Source organism: Xenopus laevis, chromosome 1L (assembly GCF_017654675.1).
Source record: "Xenopus laevis strain J_2021 chromosome 1L, Xenopus_laevis_v10.1, whole genome shotgun sequence".
Classification (NCBI taxonomy): domain Eukaryota; kingdom Metazoa; phylum Chordata; class Amphibia; order Anura; family Pipidae; genus Xenopus; species Xenopus laevis.
This window is the reverse complement of record NC_054371.1, coordinates 70,767,980-70,793,503: the sequence shown is the minus strand read 5'-3', so window position 1 is coordinate 70,793,503 and position 25,524 is coordinate 70,767,980. Positions and strand designations below refer to the sequence as shown.

General features: G+C 38.6%; 1 protein-coding gene across 5 annotated transcripts in view; it reads left to right on the top strand.

Annotated features, from left to right (window-relative positions):
• The first annotated feature begins 1,059 nt into the window (after nt 1-1,059).
• The window catches only part of lef1.L (lymphoid enhancer binding factor 1 L homeolog), an 86,376-nt gene continuing 61,911 nt past the window's right edge, over nt 1,060-25,524 (top strand). Inside the window, exons 1-3 of one of the 5 annotated variants that reach the window (XM_041571529.1) lie at nt 1,060-2,224; nt 17,628-17,685; nt 22,383-22,516. In XM_041571529.1, coding sequence (XP_041427463.1) covers nt 2,006-2,224; nt 17,628-17,685; nt 22,383-22,516 — 411 coding nt within the window. In that variant the 5' untranslated portion in view covers nt 1,060-2,005. Of the gene's footprint in view, nt 2,225-17,627; nt 17,686-22,379; nt 22,517-25,524 lie in introns of all 5 variants that reach the window. The other 4 variants (XM_018236951.2, XM_041571487.1, XM_018236891.2 and 1 more) reach the window with 4 other exon arrangements.

The following is a 25,524-nucleotide window of genomic DNA, read 5'->3' as shown; positions in this document are numbered from 1 at the left end:
CTTCACATAAGCTCTCCTGCTGAATGCCTCTGGGGTGTTGGGATATTATAGCAGCGATATGACAATAGCACCCATTATAAACAGTATATTTTATATATATATATATATATATATATATATATATATATATATATATATATATATATATATATATATATTGCCACACAGATAAAAAAGATGTGATAGTTGATGAATAGACGATAGATAGATAGATAGATAGATAGATAGATAGATAGATGGATAGACGATAGATAGATAGATAGATAGATAGATATAGGGAGTATCTATTTATATATTTATACACATGAAAAGGAGTATTTGAACACACACACAGACACATATAATTCCCTTCAAAATGGTTGTCTTTTGCTAAACTACATTTCCCAGCATACATTACAAACCTTGGCTGTCAGGGGATGTTGGTAGTTCAGCAGCAGCGGCAGCAGCTAAAAAGTCCCAGATGAAACATACCCATGCAGTACATTTGGTTCCATCTGCCCTGTTGCCTTGAATCAAACTATTAGTAACGTTCAGTACTTTATTTCCAAATGCCATAAATCTTTTATTGTAAAAAAAAAAAAAGAAATTCTCAGATTATACAGACTAGAAATGCTGACAAGGCTAAATGATTTATTGTTATCATTGACGTTTGCAGAGGCAGGAAAGGAAATAATCTGTCTAGTAATTGTACCCCCAGTTGAAGTTCTTTGCTGCACTCACCTCCCCCCCAAACTCCTGAATAAAAAGAAATCTTTTCCTCTGCCCCTTGACAAGTACACCTGCCCTACTTATTAGGGCTTTCCACTCTGGTTTTGTTAATTGCTATTATTAGGATTATTTCATTTTGGACTATTTGCCTCCCCCTCTCCCTTCCTCTGCTGTCCCTTCATTTGCTGAGTTGCTGTGTGTGTGTGTGTGAGGAGTCTGTTTCCCTCCTCTATCAGCAAACTGTCAATCACCGCGGCGGCTTTCCTTTCATCTCTTTCCACCGCCTCCTCCCCTCCAGCAGACAGAAAGAGAGAGGGAGGGGTAGAAGGAGAGACAGAAAGAGGGGGGCACAGGAGGAGGGGGATGTTAAAGTTACATTACACAAACACACACGGCGTGCCCCTTCATTGAGAGCAAGGGACGGCAATGTGCCTCTTACAGTCACTGTGGTAGGACGGGACTTTTGGGAGAGTTTTACATGGTGGAAAGAAAGGAGCCCAACTGATTCCCCCAGGACTTAATCAGAGGCGACGCTAAACTGAAGAAAGTAGTCCCGCTGGGTCGCTGGCAAGAGGTACATTCCACGGGGGGATTTGTGGACAGGTCCCGTAGAGAGGATATGCTGTGCTGTGCCTGTCCCCCCTCTGTACGCGGTTGAGGTGACTCAGTTTTACCTGAGGGTCCAGAGGAGGAGGAGTTGAGTCCGCTGCCTGCCAGAAGCTCTCTGCGCGCTCCAAACTTTGCTCTTACTTGCACCCAGCTCGCTGCCAGTGTTAGCAGGGCAAAGCGAGGCTGCTTTGAGTTATTTGTGTAGCCGCTTTATTGAAATTACGGCATCCTTTCTGGGTTAGTCACCTGTGAGTCACTGACTGCAGAAAGCAGAAAAAAACCCTGTAATTTGCAGTTAGTCACAACCATAACAAACACTGTAGTTTCTCATGTGATTGCACACACGCTCTCGTCTGAATGGGAACAGAATGAGATAAAAGCCTATCAGTTGCGGGAGGCTTTGGATACTGGGGATTACAGGAGCCCCTGGACCACAGGAGACAGGATTGGAGCAGAGCAAAGATTTGCAGGACTGGGACTTGCAGCCTTGGCAGAACTTTTCATAAGCAAAAGTGTCTTCCTATGAAGATTTGTGACCTTATTTGACTGATTTGGGGGGCACAAGTGTCCAGTCAGTCTTGGCATTTCACCCTTGGATTTTTGGGCATTTTAGGGAGGGAAACTTTGAAGTTTTTTTTTTTTGGTGTTTGATTTGTGACCTGTTACACAGAAGTCGTGTTGTAGAGCCATGCCTCAGCTCTCTGGAGCAGGGGGCGGCAATGGGGGTGGGGGGGATCCTGAGCTGTGTGCCACCGATGAGATGATCCCCTTTAAAGATGAAGGGGATCCCCAAAAGGAGAAGATCTATGCCGAGATCAGCAACCCAGAGGAGGAAGGAGACCTCGCAGATATCAAGTCGTCTCTGGTCAATGAGACTGAGATTATCCCCAGCAGCAACAGTCACGAGGTAAGCAGTGGAATTCATTTAAAGCGCTAATCGTGTGCATTTATAACTAAGCAAGAACCCCTGGGGTTTTTTTTGGTTTTTTTTCCAAGAAGCTGTGGGGGGAAAAAAAACATCACAATGTCTTTCCTTGTGTCCTTTATAAAGTCATTGCAACACATTAATAGCTCACCTATGATTGCATTTGTTGAATTAAAAAACCAAAAAGTATCCAGTTTGTAACATTTAATGGAATAGCACACGTTGCCCATGCATGCCTTAATGATGGAGGTTCCAAAAGATTCACGTAATAGTGTCAGGGAGGCGCCATGCCATTATTCACCACTGGTTACTTAACCTTATGCTGATATAATATTTATAGAAGTGACTAGAACTACTTTCTCTGGCTGTAAGGAATTCAGATTGGAATAATGTGCATGCAGAATGTGCTGTAACAGAAGACTAGATGGGTGGTATTCTTTTTTCAGCCTCAATTTATTCTGTTTTTGTTTTAAACTACTGATTGAATCCAGTCACTTGTTTTAAGCACCTCTTTACTGTTTGTATTGTTTCCTTAGAAAAGAAACCTTACCTGTTTGTAAGTAAATTTCTATTTCAGGTAGCTCCCAGTATAATATTTGATGCCATAGGCAAAAAAACCCCCTTCAAAGTGACCTGCCTCAATTTACATGATATTTGATCAGGGATTAAAGACTCAAAGACCCCTAGGAGAACAGTCCCAGGTCATGTGGGGGCTCGGTGTTTGAGCCTTTTCCATAGGCTACACTAACTGGCTGAGCCTACAATAAATCTTTTCTAGAGGTACATTCGATATCCCCAGTTCAATGAATAAACAACAGCAGAAGCACTGATGCCTTTAAATATCTGAAGCTAATTTCTGACACACACTAAATTGCCTCCGTTTTTTGAAGCTTAACCTGTGTCTCCTTTTAACAGTTTTAAAGATCTAGCTGGAGACACCCAGGCTGGTCAAAATACACTTTAAGCACAATTATAAACAGTTTCAGCTTCAGCATATTCTTGCCCAACATGTTCTCTTGAGTGGACCAAGAAGAAAAACAATACAGGTATGGGATCCTTTATCCGGGAACCCGATATCCAGAAAGCTCTGAATTACGGATAGGCTGTCTCCCATAGACTCAATTTTAGTCGAATTTTTAAAAATGATTTCCTTTTTCTCTGTAAAAATAAAACAGTTCCTTTTACTTGAGCCAAACTAAAATGTAAGTAATCCTTATTAGAAACAAAACCAGCCTATTGGGTTTATTTAATGTTTACATGATTTTCTAGAAGACTTAGATCCAAATTATGGAAAAATCCATTATCCGGAAAACCCTAGGTCCTAAGCATTCTGCGTAACAGGTCTCATACCTGTAATAGAATCAAGAACGATGAAACTGCAGCCCTCCTGCTGTTTTTCCCCTAATAACTGCCACTAACTTTCTGATCAGATGTTTAACAGAATTCCTTTATATGCTTCCTGAAAACACACACACATATACATACAGTATCTTTTGATATAAGAGGGTGAAATGGGTAGAAGATACATAGAATTTCATATCAAATCAGAGAAACAGAGATATTAGAGAATCTGCATATAGGAATTAGTAAAAATGTAATAGTTCTATTCAGCATTTGCAATAATAACGAGCAGGCCACCACCAATCACACAGACAATTTGTAATAATACACAAGGGTTCCAGCTAGCAAATGACATACATTTTCTGTCTGTGTAGAGGAAGTGGCTTTTGTGTTTGAAAAGGTGTACAGTAAGTGATACAGGTTTTGACTTCCTCCAAGACACTTTTCTGGTGCAGTCATGCAGTTTACTTTAGCAGAAAATGTATATTGTAGCTTGGAAATTATGCATTTCTTTTAAATAAATATGTTTTGAAAATACAGCACTGAGGCTGTAATTGTTACAAATATGTTTATTCCCACATACATTGTGCTAAGATACTAATCATTATACATTATGTAAACTGGGCTTGGGGGGGGGAGTAAAATCATTGTATTCCTTTGTACTGAAAAAAAAATCCACTGAGTACATACAGAATTAAATTGTTTGCAGTGGTGTGATATGAAAACAGTATAGTAAGGGAAACCATAACTGGATGTCTGGGAACTGATTCTCATCTCTGTGATGCATGAATCTGAACATGAAAATGGATTGTTGTGAAATCATGGCAGATATATCCTTATACACCTTAGTATTTTTATTATTAGTCTCAGGTTAGAGGCATCTGTAAAGTAACTTTTCTGTATTATAAACATATAATACACAAAAGCCATGAATATCCTGTAAATTATATCCTTATAAACGGTGAGTAGTGATGTCATCAGTTATAAACGGTGAGTAGTGATGTCATTTCTGTCACATGACTCACTAAAATTTGTGTATTATAATAAATAAAGTACCCCCAGTTGTAAAATATGAGGATATTAGAAGTTACCTCGGAGTTCCATGACCTGTATAAAAACACTCGGCCTTCGGCCTCGTGTTTTTATATGGTCATGAAACTCCTCGGTAACTAATAATATCCTTATATTTTACAAGAGGGGGTACTTTATTCACTATATAAATGTATAGAATCCATATTGGTGGCAAAAAATCTTATTCATTTTGAAAATGATTTTTAGCAGATTTAAGGTATGGTAAAACAGATTACAGAGAGATCTCTTACCCGGAGCATTCCGGGTAATAGATCCTGTACCTGTACCAGTAAAACTGCTCAGTATTCTATGACAGACAAAACATAGTTGTTTACATTTTGTAAAGTTGCCATGTATACATTGTAATAGATAAGGTACTCAGAAGTCACATCAGAGATCTCTGACCTGCATGTTTTGTCTTTACCTGCTGCCCTTTACCTTCATTTGGACACTAAACTCTTTAGTGACTTCTAATGTTCTGATTATTTATAGAAACTGTATCAGTACATTAACTCATATAAATGGCATTCCTTGTTAGGCCTAAGCACACCTTGTGGTCTTGCTCTCAGAGAAACCTGCTGTGGTCAGAACACTTTTAATTGACTATCGCTGCTTTCTGTGGAAATGCATGGGAAATGCACTGCCTGTAGCAGACATTAATTCTGACAGACAGACACCAATTTGGCTCTGCCTGAGAGTACTGTGGTGATTATAACACTGTCCTAAACTAATCATTTATCTGCATTCAGTTGCAACTGCATCTGAGCTGGTTATGAGCATTGATCCTGTCTGCTCCCTTCACTACTAATGTACTTGCAAAGCTGCAGAGAAATGCATGGTGCCTCCATTAAAGGGGATGGCTAAACTTTCTGCAATATATGTTAATTAAATGCTCAGTAGTTTTAATGTTATTTGTTAGTCTAATTGCAATTGAAAGCGGTATGTGTCCCTTACTGGTTTTAGCACTGTTGGTTCTGACTCTTGAAACTGTATCAGAAGATAATGGATTTACAGACCTGGTGCATTGTTTTAAGAGTCACAATTATAGGACTGAAACTGAAATGGATAAACAAATTAGGGATGCACTAAATCCAATATTTTGGATTTGGTTGAACCCCTGAAAGATTTGTGTAAATACCACACTGAATCCAAGCCCTAATTTGCATATGCAAATCAGGGAGGGCGATTGGAAAAGAGAACTGAGCGTGCAGCTGAAAATTGTTTTACTTCCTTGTTTTGTGACAAAAAGTCACATGATTTTTCAGATTCGGTTCGAGCAGGCACAAGTATTCGTCCGAATCCGAAGCCTGCTGAAAAAGGCAGAATCCTGGCCAAATACCGAACTGATTCCTGGATTCATTGTATCCCTAAAACAAATACTGATTTCAGTTTAGTTACATATACACAATGAAACCATTTGAACAATTTTAGTTAATGTTTATATATATTAATCAATAAATATGTTTTCAAATCAAATTTAATAGCCCGTAATATAAATATATGTATTCTATTCTATACAGAGTTCTTTAACACTGTCAGTGGGTCATGTAGTTGTTATGGATATGATTGGAGGAAACAGAATACCATAATCAAGTCATTCTGTCATAGGTGTTTTTGGAATAATGACTGCATGACTGATACAGTGATGTTTTGCTATATCATAGATAACCTTGCTGTAAGCATTGGAGCGTCTTGACCAAGTGTTGCCTCTCAAAGGGAAAGGTAACCAAAAAAGTCAGAAAACAAAATAAAACCTATGCATTTGGCAGCAGTCTGTGTCTGAGTGACCAACTACAGTATGTGATCCTTGCCCTTTTGTTAATTTGCTAATTGCTGTCCTGAATCACAAAATTCAGTGTTTTCTTATGAGTGCCAACAGTAGGAAGGGCTTCACAAAGGCTGTTTATTGACTGGAGTCTCTCTTATCTTTTGCTGTTAGGTGTCTGCTTTCCCTAGCTGTATGTTAATTATTCTAATGCATATCTAATCTAAGCTTAACCTTTTTATGTTTCAGCTTCCCACCAGCCGTCTGAATTTCGTAAAACTCATTTATTTGTTTAGGCCAACTCATTCAGGGAAATTGCTTTTTATTCAGATGAATGTAAAAGGTGCGTGTGAGTAGATGTGTGCCATGCCTGACATTGGTCACACTGCCTGACTTTTTATATAACAGTTAGATGAATGACACACTGGGTGTTTTGTAGTTTATATGCAGACCAAGAACTGAGCCATCTGACAGTAGCCTTTAGGTGGCCATAGATGCACAGATAATATCGTACGAAAGAAGTTTTGTATGATATTTGTTGCGTATATGGTTGGAGACAAGCAATATCATCAGAAGACTTGGTCGAGTCTCCTATTGGACAGGTTGGAACATTTTGATTGGGCACCTTTGAAGGCGCCTGAACATCGGCTACTGTTACTGCTGAATTGTCAGATACAATTAGAATTCTGTTGTTTTCACCTGTATATCTGCCAATTCCATACCTCCCAACATTTTGGAAATTGAAAAAGGAACAAAAAGAATTGCCGCAAATGTTTGACCATGCCCATTTTTTGTGGCCACACTTCCTAATTAACATGTTCACTTTACAAAATTTGGCAGGTTATAAAAGTTTGAACACATTTCAGTGGTTTTTATGTGTTATTACAGTTTTGCTAATGAAGGTGAATTGCCTTTTAAGCTGCAAGTCACAGTTTCCCCGAGAGACCTGCTTATCTTAAATTGTTACAGTTGCTTCTTTGCTTATCTAAAAGTTTTACAAAAGTAACTATAAGTGCACCTGCCATGTATCCAGGGTTCTCTGCCAAAAAAAAACAATTAAGTTTTAGAAACTTGGCATCTTCTTCTGGCAGTTTAGTGCAGGAGATTTAAAAGAAAGTCAGGATATTTTAGTAACAATCCGGAACTGTCGGTTGAGCTGTCAAAATTATGACTGTCCAACAAAAACAGGACAGTTGGCAGGTATGCGATTCAGCTCTAACATGTCTGTTTTGTAAACAAACAATCTTTCCTGGACCAATGTGTGCCCCCCTCCCCCGCTTCCCTTGGGGCGCGCATGTGTGGTGCCATTGCTCTCACACACTTACATGTGGGTCAAGGAGCGTGCAAGCCGACTGGCAGGTGAGTCCGGTCTAGGGGTAGACAGAAGAGGTACCTGACCAGCGCCCCCAATCGTTGGCAGCTGCCTCTTCTGCCTACCCCTAGTTCCGGCCATGGTGTGCAATGACAGGCACAGGATCAGCTCTCAGCAAACAAGGTGGATTTTAATGTAGAAATGCTAAAATATTCAGAAATTAGCTGTGTGTGAGTGTGCTGATCCTGTGCCATGTGCACACACATTCAGGAAGCAGAAGGTATCAGATGAAGTTGATATGGCCTACAAAGATGGGCAGATCGGTGAAATATCTGCTCATTCGTTGACCTCTAAATGAAAAAGTTCTTATAAATTATGGCCAGTTTAAATCTTCATTAGGGAAGGAAATGTGCCATTAAATTGTGTGTGGGTGAAAACAGCAAAAGAATGTGTGATACTCCCAACAGAACACAAGGCACTTCATATACTGGTGTATTCCAGTTTACAGATAAGTGCTAAAAAACATGCCTACTGCCTCCTATCCAAATACCACCAAACCTCACAAGTATTGGTAGATTTTTTTTGGCAAAAAAAGGAACAGTAGAGCACAACTGGAGTTGGCAAATGTGGTTTAAGGTGCTGTCAAATGGGCTGAAATACGCCAAAAACAAGCATTAGTCTTTGGTCTTTTGGACATGGTAGCATATTTCCCCCTTCTTATACGTTTTCCTGAGGATACCCTGAAAAAAAATCTCCATTTCGAATTCTTTTGAGTTTTTGGTGTGAAAACTCTACTTTTTTGGCTTATCAGGCAAACCCCTGAAGAAAGAAGAAACAACTTCAAAGACATCTGGCATTGACTTCTACATGACCTCACGGTGCGAGCAGCCACGATGTATCACTTGCATGCGTATAACGCACATGTGATGTCACATGCATGTGCATAATGAGCAATTCGTGGCAGCTTTCCATTATGCGTATGTGAGTGACCGGACATGTCGCTGGCGGGGGGCATTTTTAAAAAAACAAAAACAAAACAAAACTACTGTTATCCCCAACTGGGGATTAGCCCTATAAACCCTCACCTTTGGTTGGGGATAACATTTTTACCCAACAGGTGTCCTTTAAAATCACCAGAAATCCTGTCTCTCTACATGCAGAATTTGTGCAAAAAGCAGTTATTTTGTTAGATTATGTTTGTACTGGAATCAGTTATTTAAGTGAGCTATAATACATCTGCTTGGAAAGGGAGCCCCCCCTATAAAATGTATTGGATTATTCATCTGACACCCAACTGCTGCATGAAGAGAGAATGAAGAGAAACAGATGCTGAGAGAGGAATAGTGAAGATAAACTTGATTATTTCAGAAACAATGCAGAATTTCTAATTGATTGTATTAAGAAAGTTTCTTATTCCAGTATACTGAAGCTAATATTACATTTTCATTTTCACGATAGTTCCGCTTTTTAAGTTACCAGGAGAGCCATTTTTCTGCCCCTGGCCTACACCAGGTTGCATAACATAATTGTATAGACAGAAAAGATTGTAAGTAAAGTGTAAATAATCTATGGATATTATAAGTGAAAGACCAAATCTCAGAGGAGTCCACTCTGGGCAGTTTAACTGTCATAAAAGGGCAAATCTATTATTGTATTAAAAAAACTGAATTCTGACCTCCATGATAGCAGTTTTGTGTTAAATGATTTATTGTTCTATATACAGGTATGGGATCCATTATCCGGAAACCCGTTATCCAGAAAGTTCTGAATTACTGAAAGCCTGTCTCCCATAGACTCCATTTTATCCATTTTTTAAAAAAATCACATCGTTTTTCCTTGTAAAAATTAAAACAATTACAGAAAATCAGGTCTGCACACTCAAAAAAATCTTTTGACTCAGGTGGTAAAATTTAAATATGCTTTACTAATAAAAGAACAACAAAACAGCTGCTTAATGTTCACAAAAAAAATTTCACATGATAATGATATACATACCACCCTTAAAGGGGAAGGAAACCTCGTTGGCGCTAACCCCCCTCCCCCCTCCCGTGTATTGCCCCACCTCCCTCCTCCCCCCTGGCCTACCCCTCCCGCTGGGCAAATGCCCCTAACTTGTTACTTACCCTTCTGCGCAGGTCCAGTCCAGGGAGTTCACAGGCGACATCTTCTTCCACGCGATCTTCTTCCTCCTTTGACCGGCGTTTTGGCGCCTGCGCAGTAGGATCGGTTCGCCGGTACGGATCTACTGCGCATGCGCCAAAAGTCACGCGCATGCGCAGTAGATCGTACCGGCGAAACGATCCTACTGCGCATGCGCCGGTCAAAGGAGGAAGAAGATCGCGTGGAAGAAGATGTCGCCTGTGAACTCCCTGGACTGGACCTGCGCAGAAGGGTAAGTAACAAGTTAGGGGCATTTGCCCAGCGGGAGGGGTAGGCCAGGGGGGAGGAGGGAGGGGGGGCAATACACGGGAGGGGGGGTTAGCGCCGACGAGGTTTCCTTCCCCTTTAAGTACAGAAAAAGGCAGACAAGAAATTACAAGTAGCGGATACACCTGCCAAGATGAGAATAACCCCAACTTTTCGGCAAAATAGCTGACAATCCCCTTGACAAAGGCTATTTTGCCGAAACGTTGGGGTTATTCTCATCTTGGCAGGTGTATCCGCTACTTGTAATTTCTTGTCTGCCTTTTTCTGTACTTAAGGGTGGTATGTATATCATTATCATGTGAAATGTTTTTTGTTTTTTTGTGAACATTAAGCAGCTGTTTTGTTGTTCTTTTATTAGTAAAGCATATTTCAATTTTACCACCTGAGTCAAAAGATTTTTTTGAGTGTGCAGACCTGATTTTCTGTATATGTTATATCTAGTTGCTCGGTAGGGGCGACTTATGGTTCTTTTGCACCTCTCATTGCATATTTGTTCCTTTATAACTGTAATTAGGTGTGCCCTCCATTTACCTGTATTTTAAAAAATTAAAACAATACCTTGTACATGAATTAAACTAAGATGTAATTAATCCTTATTGGAAGCAGAGCCAGCCTATTAGGTTTATTTAGGGCTAGGCCACACGGGAAGATTTCAGGGAGATTAGTCACCTGGCGACTAATTGCCCCGTCTAATCTCCCTGAATGGCTTGCTGGTATCTCGCACCCGCTAGCGCTAAAGTCACCTGCGCCTATTCACATGTGGCGACACGTTTTTCAAAGTCGCTCGACTTTGAAAAACGTATCGCCGCGTGTGAATAGGCGCAGACGACTTTAGCACTAGTGGGTGCGAGATACCAGGGAGATTAGTCGCCTCAAAGACACGGCGATTAGTCGCCAGGCGACCAATCTCCCTGAATCTTCCCGTGTGGCCCTAGCCTTAAGGTTTACATGATTTTCTAAAAGACTTATGGTATGACAATCTAAATATTGGAAAGATCTGTTATCCAGAAAGCCTCAGGTCCCGAGTATTCTGAATAATAGGTCCCATATCTGTACCATTTTTATCATATGACCATTCATTAGTTATACGAAAATATCTGTGTATGGCAGCTTTTAGTTTTAGTATTGAATCCATGAATATGTACTGGCTGAAAGGATAAGAAAAGTCGTTTAGCACTTGGGGGTGTTAGGCAGCCCCAAGTGATTGTATATACTTACCTGAAACCCCGGGCCGGTGCTCCTATCAGCAGAAAACTGCACCGGCCCGGGGTTATTCCAGTGAGCACCACAGTGCACTTCTCTTCTGGACATCAGTAGCATCTTTCTGTCACTCAAATGTGCATTTTCAGGCCTAAATCTGGCACATGTCCGCAGTGAAAGAAGGAAACGCCAAGCAGGAGATTAGCCTAAGATTTTTGTTTGTCTACTACAGTATTTCTTCCTGTGGTGTTTTAGCTGCCAAAGAGACCTATATAAAGGGATAGGGTTAATCTTTTAGGTTGGCAGTCTAGCGCTGTCATGGTTGGAAGACCAGACAATACTTTTCTTTCTGGTTGATTTTCAGACAGACATAAAAGCTCATCAAAGGAAGCACAAAAAGCCAGTGTTTTATTAGTTGCTTTGGGTGTCATTAAGGCCTAGAATGTCATTCATCACTACTTGTATGTTTGCAGCAGCCATAGTAGAGGCACTGTGTGTATTTTACATGTTAAAGTAAGTGCCAGTTAACATGGTATCACGCTTGTGTCTCTAAAAAATGCAGTTAGCTCTGGTTTTGTATGGTTATGTTATTCACTGTACTTGCACATTCATCTTTCCTTGTTTTCATATGTGAATATCCTGGGTGCTCACCGACCCATTGTGTTAAAGGTGGCCATAAACAGATCCTTGCAGCAAAATAGTCAGATATTGTGCCATTTTCCATCCACACTGATGGTCAAATAGCACCAGTTGTTTGTTTAGGCAGAGGAAGTGTCTAGGTTCCTGCCACATCTGCTTATGCCCCATTTTCCCACTAAAATGAGGCATGAGCAGATAAGATTTTGAATTTCAACAGACTGTGGTATTAAAGTATAGTTTGTCAAAACAATTCATTGAACAGTCATATGTGGCTAGTGGACTGGCCAGTGTAGTCTAGATTAGCCAAACTGGCTAACCGAATAGTGGCCATAGCTATATATACTGTATATATATACTGGTAAAAAAAGCTGATAAGCATATTTAGCCCATAATAAAGTTTAAATAAAGCTAAGGCACCACACAAGTAATAGTCCAAGGGAATCCCACAACCCACCCTAGTCCAAGGTTGGAAATCACGTTAAAGAATAAAGATGTATGGTGGGTTTTTCCTAAAGGTTTTACACTTTTGTTTTTTGAATTTTTGGGAAAACCCCACCAAACATCTTTAATATATACTGGTAATCAATATAATAGTGCTGCTCCAGCAGACTTCTTCACTAAAATCAATTTTTTACATATCATTTTGAAATCTGCCATGGGGCTAGACATATTTTCAGTTTCCCAGCTGCCCCCAGTTATGTGACTTGTGCTCTGATAAACCTCAGTCTTTCTTTACTGCTGCACTGCAAGTTGGAGGGATATCACTCCCCACCCCCCAGCAGCCCATCAGCAAAACAATGGGAAGGCACGCAGATAACAGCTCCCTGGTAGATATAAGAACAGCACTCAATAGTTAAAACCCATATACCACTGCGACTCCTTCAGATACATTGAGTAGGAGAAATAACAGCCTATCAGAAAGCAGTTCCATAGTGCAGCACTGGCACTTTCTGAAAGCACATGACCAGGCAAAATGACCTGAGATGGCTGCCTACACACCAATATTACAACTAAAAAATACACTTGTTGTGTTAGGAATGACATTTTATATGGTAGAGTGAATTATTTGCAGTGTAAACAGTGTAATTAAGGAATAAAAATGAAATTAACTGTGCATTCAGTTCCTAATGACTATAGCACAATAGGCATTTTGACTGACACTGTAGCAATGATCAAAACTCCCCTAATCCACCTTCCCTTAGTGTTCTAAAAATCAGACCTAGTGGTGACAAATGAAGCTCCACTGAGGAAGCCTGTAGTGATAATTTCCACCTGTCACTGCCACAGCTTCTTTAGGCCACGTTTCCCATACAATACTGTGGAAAGCCAGTAACTACTATATGCACTGCTCTCCAAGGTGTCATTTCAGTAGGTTGTGAGTGTTCCATTTCATGTGGGCAAACATGCCTGGCATAGGCTTTGCTGCCTTTAACACACTCAGGGTGTACACCAGAAAAAGCACCAACGCTTGACACAGAAAAGAGAAATATTTTAGGTATGCAGTGTTCTAAGCAAAATTATATAACTGCAAAACACTGGTTTAAATATATCACAGAATGTCAAAGCTGCCATTCATTTTAAAAGGATAACAATGTCACTGCACGAATGCAGTTTCTACAAACTACACAACTTTTAATGAAGATATTTGTATTATTATCCTTCATATATATAGAACCAACATGTTTTTTACAGAGACTGTTCATGATTTCCATCAGTGCTTGCATCTGTGGAGCTTGCAATCTAAGCTCCCTACCACATACACCTGAAGGGTGGGCGTAAACCAGAATACCCATGCAAAACATACAAATTGCTGGCAGATTGTGCCTTGGTCGGAATCAAACCTTGGACCCCAGCTTTGCAAGGCTAACCAACGCAATGCCAACACATTAGAAATTGGCTTGATTTACTACATATATCAATTAGGTACAATTACAATCTTTTCATTGAAGCATCAGTTTTTTTGCATCTGCTCTACTGTATTCATCCATCTTTTATCTAGTCAAAGTTCCACATGATATATTATGTTAATCAAGATATGAATTTATATATTCATTTGGTGCCTTACCAGAAAAGCTTTTTCACATAAGATATGTTTCCTAAAATTGTTCTGAAATATCCAAAGTGCAGGCTAAGGATGGTCATAAGTGCACAGCCATATGCAAGTAACTTGTTTACCTGTGTATGGAGCCAAAATGGCAAGTCTGCCTGACCAATATGAAGCAGATACGAAAATCCTGCATTTGCACTAGAGTTACAGTATGTGCAAGCAAGCACAGAGCTTGCGTCTGCTGTTAGTAAATGAGCTGATGTATGAATGATTTTAAGGGCATTTTCAGTCCCATTAAAATTCCTTGGTTAAGGGTGCCTTTAACCACAACCTTCAGTCTTGCATTTTACCTAGCTTATTTACACTAACCTTAGTGTACAGTTGTTTAATTGCTCAGTCTTTCAGTATGCCATTTATCTTTCGGTTAACCCCCCTTCTTCCTCCAGATCGTGTCTGGACGAATCCCAGGAACCAGGTATCCAAGTTAGCTATTTTGCCTCCACACTTACCAGAAGTTAAATTGTTTTTTTCTACTTCCCATAAAGAAAAAAATAATAATTACAGCCTGCACCCTTCCTGTGGCTCCAAGGAAAATATGTCTGGCACCTAAAATAGTATGGCTGGTGGTAACTAATTTATATATATATAATTTATCCAAACCTTTAACATTTCAACAGTGCAAGCTACAGTTAATATATTTACACTTTAGTCTATTTATGAGTGGGTGGTTGGTCACATACAGTTAATATGAGATGATGCTCAGAGCTCCCTTTGGTTTTAAGACATACTTAAGACAACTTTAAAAAGCCACATCCTAAGGTTCCTCAATCTTTATCTTACCAGTTTTTTTTTGCTGAACTACACCTTCAAGCTTGAGTAACCCTTTCAAGAATAGACAAGGTACACATGGCAAGCACAGTTCTTTAGATCTGTGTCCAAAGATGCTCCTAGTAGCTCCCAGTTTTATTTTCTGCTGATTCCCAGCAACACTCTGCAATGTGCAGAGTCTGCCAAGATGGTCAGCTCCTGTGCACACCTTTGAAGGCATGGAACATTACTGTTACAGAGATGCTGAACCTTTAGGCTGGTGCTTTAAAGGATAACTAAAGCTTAACTAATGAAGTAGGCTAGAAATGTTGTACATTATGGTTTGAGCTTCTGTACCAGCCCAATGCAACCACAGCCCTTTAGCAGGGAAGATCTGTACCTCTGAAGATGCCCCAGTTGCTCCCCATCTTCTTTTCTACTGATTCACTGCACATGCTCTGATATTATTGAGCTTAAGGACTGACTCACAATATACAGTACACATAGAATATAACTGTCACAATAAGAGACTGATTAGTAATTAATATAGATAATTAGTACATGGCAGCACAGAAATCAGTGCAACTAGCATCAGAATTTAATAATCAGCCTTGTAACATCAGTTTATATTTAAGGCCAACTTCATTTTCTGCCTGATAATTTGAGACAACCCCTAAGCTCATCTTCTCAACAGCTGTGAGTGTCGCAGACACTTTCCAAGATGGTGACCCCCTGTGACTAGTTTGAAGTCCTGGATCATTGCTGCTATTGACAAGCTTAAAATTTAGGCTGGTGCAATAAGTGCAGCATATAACTTTTTAGCCATATTTTAGAGTTTAGTTCTCCTTTAAGCTCAGTATATAAAATATGGCATTTTTAGCCATATTTGTTTTTAGGGTTTAGTTCTCCTTTAACTGGTTGGTGATGCTGCAGCTGAACAACATAAAAAATGCTGAAATAGTCCCTCATTGTATAGTTTTCTCCTTGTACTGTTTGTTTCTTTAACAGAGGTGGAGAGATTTGACATAACCCAACAAACAAGATATGGAGGGCAACATACAGAGAATCAGGAGTTTGAATTTTATATGACAATCTGTGTATTTAGCACAATTAATTAACTTACATTTATGATACTGTAAAAAACAGTATGTGATGACACTTTGTATAATTCTAGTCTTGTCTGAAAGATATATTGTATTTTCTGTGGCACAGTACTGTTTCATAATATTGGGCATTATGTATTTCTATGGCAAGTAGGTATTGTGTTTTTTTTTAATATTTATATTAAAAACAATTAGAAGGCAATGCCGTTGCATGTGCCAGTATATTTTACATACATACATACATACATCAGAGATGTGAATTAACAGCAAAACCATATTAGCATAAAATTAAATTTTCACTGTTTTGACTGTCTTGATGCAAAACCTGCAAAATATATAGAAAGGGAGGTCTTTCTATCATTATTTTACCTCAATTTGTGTGGTGCATGCTAATGTGTATTCCGAGATTATACTTAATCACATGCCACAGCTTTAAAAAACCCTTCCCTACTATAATATTTATTCAGACCCATCTGGAACCTTCAGCTTCCAGGAAGTGAATTCATGAAGAGCTACAAACTTGTATTCCTGCTGTCAGATGGTAGCGCCCTCTGTTTAGTAAGCGCAGGTACCTGTCTCCTGCAGCGCAAGCTTCCACTGCAACCACTAAACCCATAAACTGGCAAGTTCTGTCTCTTTAGACAGCATACGTATCAGAAGCATCTCAGTCACCCATCCAGAAATACATTTCTAGACAATGGATAATCATGGAGCTAAAATCCAAAGTTTGTTTGATGGTCTGCAGTATAATATAGTGAATAAATAAAGTACCCCTATTGTGACCATATATACAGGTCATGGGACTCCAAGGCTACTTATAATATATTTTGCAACTGGGGTACTTTATTTATCATAATACACAAGTTTCAGTGAGTCATGTGACAGAAATTACATCAGAACTCACCATTTATAACTGATGATATCAGAACTCACCGTTTATAAGGATATAATTTACAAGATATTCATGGCTTTTGTGTATTATATAGTGAATAAAGTACCCCCTCTTGTAAATTAATATTATAAGTTACCGAGGAGTTTCATGACCATATAAAAACACGTGGCGAAGGCCATATTTTACAACTGGGGTACTTTATTTATTATAATACATAAATTTCAGTGAGTCATGTGACAGAAATGACATCAGAACTCACCAACATCAGAACTCACCGTTTATAAGGATATTACAAGATTTTCATGGCTTTTGTGTATTATATGACTTTATACAGTAGTTACAATAACTTATGGGTTAGAGATGAGAGAGATTTTTACACTTCATTATAACAATATTACAAATACATAACCGCATTTTCATATCCATCAACTTGATATATTAATAGCAATATCCAAGGCAACAAATAACATAAACCATTAAACCTAAACCTAACTAATGTTTTGTATGGATGTATGTGTATGGATTACACTACTGATCTGAAAATTATATATCTTTAACTTGATGAAATAATTCAATAATGGGTCATCAACCTGTCCAGCTATTCATAAAGTGCAACTGCTTGCATCAGTAATCAGACTGTAGTTCAGCTAGAAATGGAGAAGCACATACTTGCAATCATTCTCAGATATGGGCTCACAATATATTTCTCTTTTTTGTGTAGCAGTCCAGAAGTTGTTCTTCAGTAATTTATATGCTTTTTTTTGTTTGTTTTTAATGTTAGATTTCCAGGAGAAGACTAGACTCTTACCATGAAAAATCAAGAGAACATCCAGAGGATGGTGAGTTACACAGTTGTTGTATTGCTGTCACCCTAGATAGTGTTTGAGCCGTTGCGTTAGCAAGAGTGCATGGCAAAAAGAATATTGTCATTCATGGTGTATGAATGACTGCAAATTGTCAGGAAATTTGGCCTGATCACCCACAATGTAGCATTGGCATATGTTTATTGTTTTTTACCCATTGTTAGACCATGGCTTTGAATTGAAATGAGCTGTTATGGAAGCAAGCCCTAATAATGTTGATCTATAGCTCCCAACAACTACCAATGTAGAATCCATGGAAATGCTGGAAGTTGCCTGGGACACAAGGTTACAAAACAGGGCCAAAGGGTGTGTCACAGGCCCCCCCAGCAATTGTGACTAACTCTTGCAGCAGCCGTAGCTTTTCCCAATCTTGTATCTAAACTACAATGTGTAGTTTTATTAAATTATTAATTTATTCCAGGAATGTAATGTTCTTTAATAATCCTCATATTCCTGGAACATAATGTTCTGAAATTGTTCTTATATACCTGGAACATATTGTTCTAGGGTCTTAACCCTACTCTGGCCTAGAGTTTATAAGCCTATCACCACATTAGCTGTCAGCATGATTGCTATATTTTTCTTTTGAGGACCTGTGAAAATATTGAAAATTATTTATAGTGATATTCCATCATTCTGCTCACAGAAACTGTTGGGTTTTGAGTTTTAAATAAAATGTATTAATAATTATTAATTCATTAAAGTCCTGGGTCAAGGCAAAGAGAAATTGAAAATAGCTTTAAATAAATATGTTATGTTTTTTTCTATAAATGAAGCAAAACAGGGAGGAATTCACAAACATGGTGGAAACTATGCGTTGTGCAGTGACCTAAAACAACCAATAAGTAATTTGCTTTCTCTCAAGGGTCTCATGTGTCAACAATTACACCTTTTTTCAACTTCAGAAATAAATATAATTTTTTTCCAATGCATACATACTTTACATACATGTAGGGTTGCCACCTTTCACAACCTTGGCAGGTGGGAGGGTCAGTGATGTCATGGGCCAGGGCTATCAGATGGAGATCAGCGATTGGCCGATTGATGCGCCAGTCTAAAAGAATGCCCTGTTCTCCTAATTTGGAAAAACATATAGGTAGTTTTGACCCGAGCAGCCCTTACAAAAACCAGGCTGTCAAGGTCAAAACCAGACAAGTAGCAACCCTACATACTTGATTGCTCAGACTGAGATGGAACTATGATAGTCTGCCTGTGACTTGTAGGAACCATCTCCCTACCACCCTTAGGTTTACATTTAACCCTTCCCTCACCTTGTTCCATTATGAAGTAATGGATTCCTTGAAGTCTCTCTGCTTTCCAGAGAATCTGTGCGCCACCCACAATGGCAAACAGAAGTCCCACAATCCACCACTTCAAACGTAAGGGAGGGGTTGAATGATTCTGTGAGCCTAAAGGCCCCCATACACGAATAGATATAATCTGGCAACAGATTAAGTCGGCAATTTATTGGGCAGTGTATGGGGCCCTTAGATGGGCTCCCCCAATTGATATCTGGCTGAAAGTCGAAACGGTTTGTTGATTTGGTCCTCGTTCCTGCCGCCCATATTCTCCTCGTCGTGATAGGGCCCATGATCAGCCCAATATCGCCCACCTCAAGGTGGGGATATTGGGAAAAGATCTACTCGTTTTCAGACCTCGCTAAACGGGGATATGTTGAAACAATATCCAGAAGGAATACCCAGAATAAGCTCTATTTTGAACACTGGCATATATTAAACATACAGGCATAGTGCACTTTAACTTTTTCAGTGTTACAAATACCCACCTTTTTAGGGATATTAGTTGCCAAAACAATCTGCTTCTAATAGACTTTACTTGAAGGAATTCCAGCTGTTTTTGTTTTGCCTGGGAATAGTCTCCATGTCTAACTTACACATTGGGCTTGTGGCACACTAAGAGTTTTAATCAGCATGGAAAAGCTGTGGTAACACAATTATTTTCTTTTTCAAAGAGTTGTTGAAAGGTTTTCGGCATGCTCAGACAGACATTATTTTATTTGATTTATGTGCTTATTTTTTCTCAGGTCATGTTTACTGACACACTAATTAAGAAGTTATCATGTAATACAAGATATACAGTACAAGGAATAAAATAAAACCAAAAATAAGGCTACATGCTATAGTAAGACACAGTGAAGTTTCATGGCCATATAAATGGGATAAATATTTTTATACTTGTCGTGGATATTCTAAGCAGTGACAATAACTGATGACATTACTAAGCACCAGAATTTAGAGATACTGAAATCAGAAAATAACCTTTTTTATTATCTATCATAACATGACAGGTTAAGAAGGGACAGTCAGGTCAGGTTTAGGAACGTCAAACGACTATCTACAAAAGCAGAACTATCTGTGAAAAACATTCAACATGACCTATAGGTAACTTTTGATGTAGATAAATATTTTGAAAAGAAAATATTTAGGGGCAGATTTATCAAGGGTCGAAGTGAATTAGACGGAATTTTCAAAGAAAAAAAAAATCGAAGTAATTTTTTGGATACTTCGACCATCCAATAGGATACTACAACTTCGAATTCTGTTTGAAGTAAAATAGTTTGAATATTCGACCATTCGATAATCGAAGTACTGTCTTGAATTCAATGCTTCGCCAAATTAAACCTGCCAAAGTGCTATGTTAGCCTATGGGGACCTTCTAGAGCAGTTTTCTAAGTTTTTTTAAGTCAAAGAAAAATCGTTCGATCGATCGATGAAATCCTTCGAATCTTTGATTCGAAAGATTTAATTGTTCGATTGAACGATTTTTCTTCGACCGAAGGATACCCAAATTTGCTGAAAAACCTTCGAATTCGATATTCGAAGTCGAAGTATTTTAATTCGATGGTCGAATTTCGAAGTATTTTTATCTTCGAAATTCGACCCGTGATAAATCTGCCCCCTAGTGTCAGTATCACTTTAAGGATATCGTTTACACAATATCCATGTCAAATTTATTACACACATATGTATGTGCGTGTGTAACTACAATTCTGGTGTATATGCTCTGAAAGCTATATTTTAAAAAATCATATAATAAATAACCTTCATTGTTAGATTAAAATATATATTATGATGCTGGGTCCGCAGTCCTATCAAAAGAAGAACTTTAGAAAACTGGTTTTGTGACCTGAAGCAGACAATGTGAGCAGCTTATAATTACAGACACTCACTGGGTCACTTGCAGACATTTTTGGGAGGGTTCAAGGTCCCCAACATATACATGACCTGTTGGTGGATTACCTCATTTCACAATTACATTTTCCGTCAGCCCTTCCCTGTGTGAATAACATTTTTGCCACAGTGAGGCCTTTACCCTATAGTACACATGCAGGTGTACAAAATATTATTGTGCAATGCACACAAAACTATTCACCAGGCCAGCAGCCTAATGCATGTGTTATTTAGTTCAATTTTGTTTTTATCTGGTGCCCAGCAAATGATTTCCTTGTATATAGTGTATAAGTACACTTGGCCAGTGAGAGAAAGAACTCCACAACAGAACAATGCCCAGCAAGCAGAAAGTCATTTGTGCATCCCAGTCACCACTATATTATTAATAACAGTTAAAGGAATGGGAGCTTTTATCCAGAATGCTTAGGGCCTGTAATTTGGATCACCATACTTTAAGGGGGTTATTTATCAACGGTTAAGTTGTGTTTTTCATGAAAAAGTTCGAGTTTTTCTAGGGTAATTTTAGTAATTTTTCAAGATGACAAAAGCTTTTTGAGATTTATTATGCACTGAAACTACAAATAGCTCAAATACATAAACACTCCAGCTAAAACCTGTCAAGATCATGTAGAAGTTTTTTGGCTGATAACTAGAACAATTTAGTATTTGGGTTTCAGGTTCTCCCCCTCCCCTCCCGATTGCATTGATTTGAGTTTTTTTCATTCAAGTTTTTCCATGAATAAGCAAACATTCATGTTGTGAGTTCATTTGAGGTAGAAAAAAAACTCGACCTTTGATAAATAACCCCCTAAGGGGTATATTTATCAAAGAGGGAAGTTAGAGCTCATCACGGTCCGCTAGAGTGAAATACCGCCTCTTTCCATTCATTTCTATGGAATTTTTAAATGCATATTTATCAAAGGGTGAAAGTGAAAGTTTACCATTTGATAAGTACGCCTTTAAAAATCCCATAGAAATGAATGGAGAGAGACGGTATTTCACTCTAGCTGACTGTGGCGATCTCTAACTTTACTCTTTAATAAATATACCCATAAGTGTATTATAAAATTATTTTATATTGAATAAAAAAAAATTGGGTCCAGATTAACTTTATCTTTGTTAGAATCAAGTACAAGGTACATTTTTATTATTACAGAGGAAAATTTGAATTATTGATTTAAAATTAAGTCTATGGGACATGACCTTCCCGTAATTTGGATAACCGATCCTATACCTGTATTAATAAATTGCCAACATATTCTGCAGTGCTGTACAATAAATGGGTGTTAATACGGAACATACAGATTTACAGCATCTGTCTGTAGTCTGTACATCTAATAATATCCTATGGCACAAGTGCAGTTGGCCCAAAATTGCGCAATGCTGTGTTAACCGTATGAGGTCTTGCAGAATTTAAAAATTTATAGGTATAATCAACATGACTTGTAACTCTCTTTCCTTTTTATTTGGGTCCAAAAGCAGGAAAACATCCGGATGGAGGCTTATACAGCAAAGGCCCTTCTTATACTGGATACCCAAGCTATATCATGATGCCAAATATGAATAATGAGCCTTACATGTCAAATGGATCTTTGTCTCCACCCATTCCAAGAACAGTAAGTCCACTGTGTTATTTAGTCAAGCTGTGTTGTTTCTTGTGAGGCGGGGGCCAGGTCACATTTCTGTGTAACATTTATGAGTCTTCAAGTTCTATTTGGCAGTACGAAGCATAAAATCACTTCTTTACTACTGGAACTGTGCATTTATTGTCTGCTAGCTTCTTCTAAAGACATTTTTTTTTGTGTCAGTTGTTAATGCAATATAGAACTTCAGTAAGCTGTTTTATTATATACAACTAAATGACACATTTCACTTATAGCCCTTATAGCTGTGTGCTGTAGTCACTATTTACAGATTTGTGTATTTTATATTGATTTGTATTTAAGGGTAACTGTTTGATTTGTCTTTTGAAGGGTAACTTTACCTTTCTAAATCAATGAAAGACCATTATTTTACTGTGAATCCCATACCACATACCTTTAAGTATCATTCTGTTAGACCAAGTAGAAATCACAGACAATTTTTTTTCTCTAGGTAAGGTTTTCTTGCAGTACAACCAATTGCTTATACTAATAGTCATAGTTGTATATTTATCAAAGAGGGAAGTTAGAGATCGCCACAGTCCGCTAGAGTGAAATTCCGCCACTCTCCGTTCATTTCTATGGGATTTTTAAAAGAGTATTTATCAATGGGTGAAAGTGAAAGTTCATCCTTTGATAAATACGCCTTTCAAAATCCCATAGAAATGAATGGAGAGGGGCGGAATTTCACTCTAGCGGACCATGGCGACTGCTAACTTCACTCTTTGATAAGCATACCCCTTAGACTCATGGCAAGATTCAGGTGTTTCAGCAGAAAAAAACATATTTGGTGGAGGGAGTTTCCTAATAGATCATTCTAAAAATTATAAGTAAGAAATAAGAAAAACATATGGGCTCATGTACAATATGTAGGCACAGAAATGGCCATGGAATTGCACCCATTAAAGAGCTTGATCACTTTTAACTTTTAGTATGATGTACAGAGTGATACTCTGAGACAATCATCAATTTGCAATTTTCATTTTTTATTTGTGGTTTTTGAGTTATTTAGGTTTTTCTTCAGCAGCTCTCCAGTTTGCAGTTTCAGCATTCTGGTTGCTAGGGTCCAACTTGGAACCATGCATTGGATAGAGACTGGAATATCAATAGGGGAGGGCCTAAATAGAACATTGAGTAAAAAAGTAGCAATAGAGCATTTGTTTATAGATGGGGTCAGTGACCCCCCATTTGAAAGCTGGAAAGAGTTAGAAGAAGAAGGCAAATCGTTCAAAAACTATAAAAAAGAAAATGTAGGCCAATTGAGACGTTGCTTAGAATTAGCCATTCTTTAACATACTAAAGGTGAACCACCCCTTTAAAACTCCATACACAACATGCTTGGCCTACTCGCACTCAGACAATTAGCCAGTTGTGCCTGATTTAATCGGTGAGGCACAAAACACAATACACAGCTCACTCCTGTGCAAACCTGGTACCTAACCTCCATGTGGCACCAGTTGCATCACATGCAATCAAAGGCCATGTACATGTATGTTTGTGTCCCACATGTTGCCTCTTCTCTTTTAGGTGCAAGTTGCACCTATTTTCATGCATATGTTTGCGCTTCCTTTATATGGCACAATATTTTTGAGCATGGTTGTGTTTGTGAAATTCTGGGAAAGACTGCTACATTATGGGTAAAAGTTATGGTCAGTTGCACCAATTTCTCAGCAGTTTGGTTGATTTTTTACAATGAGAAAGGCATTACAAGTTTGGTGTCTGGCACCTTTTCATGGAACGATTCCCATAGGGAGGAAGCACACCAAACATATGATTTTGCCTTTTAGGACATTTATTCAGCAGTGTTGGCACAAGCTTTCGGGGTCAACCCCTTCCTCATTATTGCACCTGAGGAAGGGGTTGACCCCGAAAGCTTGTGCCAACACTGCTGAATAAATGTCCTAAAAGGCAAAATCATATGTTTGGTGTGCTTCCTCCCTATGGGAATCGTTGTATGAAAACCAGGCTTGGAAGTAGCTGGAGGAGTTGAATGCACCCTAAAGAAAAAAGGAAAAGTAAGTGGTGTGCCGAAGAATATGTATGCTGGTATATGTTGAACATTTTCATGGAAGCAATGATGAAGTGTGAAAAATTTGGCAGATGACAAAAGCTACAATGTGGCAGGAGGAGAAACCTCAATTTATCACTGAAAAAACGGTACTACAAAGTGATTATTTTAGCACGTTTCTGTGTGCCGGCCAATTGTTCATTATAGCAACTGTAAGTGTCATCGCACCCAAGTGGGATGTTCAAATACAAATGTTCCCATAGTCTGCAGACTTGTTAGGTATTTGCGCTGGGACAAGCCTTAGTGTTTCTGTGCATGCTGCAGTTGTGATATTCTCTAACAATATGCAATTGTTCTTCATTTTTTATTTGTTACATTTGTTGAATTGTTTAGGTTTTCTTCTGCAGCTTTCTAGTTTGGAATTTTGGCAGCTATCTGGTTGCTAGGGTCCACTGACAGCTGAAGCAGTAGAGAATACAGAGGCTGAATTCTTTGTAGCCTTCATATTCAGTAAAGTATGTCTTTTAAGTTTTTCAGATGCATATTCTGTGGATCAGGTGCTGCAAAGTGTTTTCTAAATAAGGCAGCCAAATGTGTTTTAACGTATGAAACATACAAAAAAGAAACGTCAAATTTCGTCCCTCCGATGCTGAATAAGAACTGTCAATGGTGCAATTTGAGGGCTGCATTACTCAAACAAGGGAGCCAGAAGTGAAAATGTAAAGCACGATCCCCTGGCTTCTGTAATAGATTTCTTTAACCCATGAGCTCTCACTTCCAAATGTGCCAGTTTCATAGAGGAGGGAAAATCTGCTTCGGATAAGGAAAAACATGGTCTTAGCATTCTTTATATTCTTCCAGTTAGTGAGTGAGCCTACATAGATTTAATCTAAAGCATTCTCCCTCTGTGCCGCATAGGGCTTGTGTTGAAAGGGTTGGCTTGTGTTGAAAGATACTTTGTGTAGCATTTTTCCCC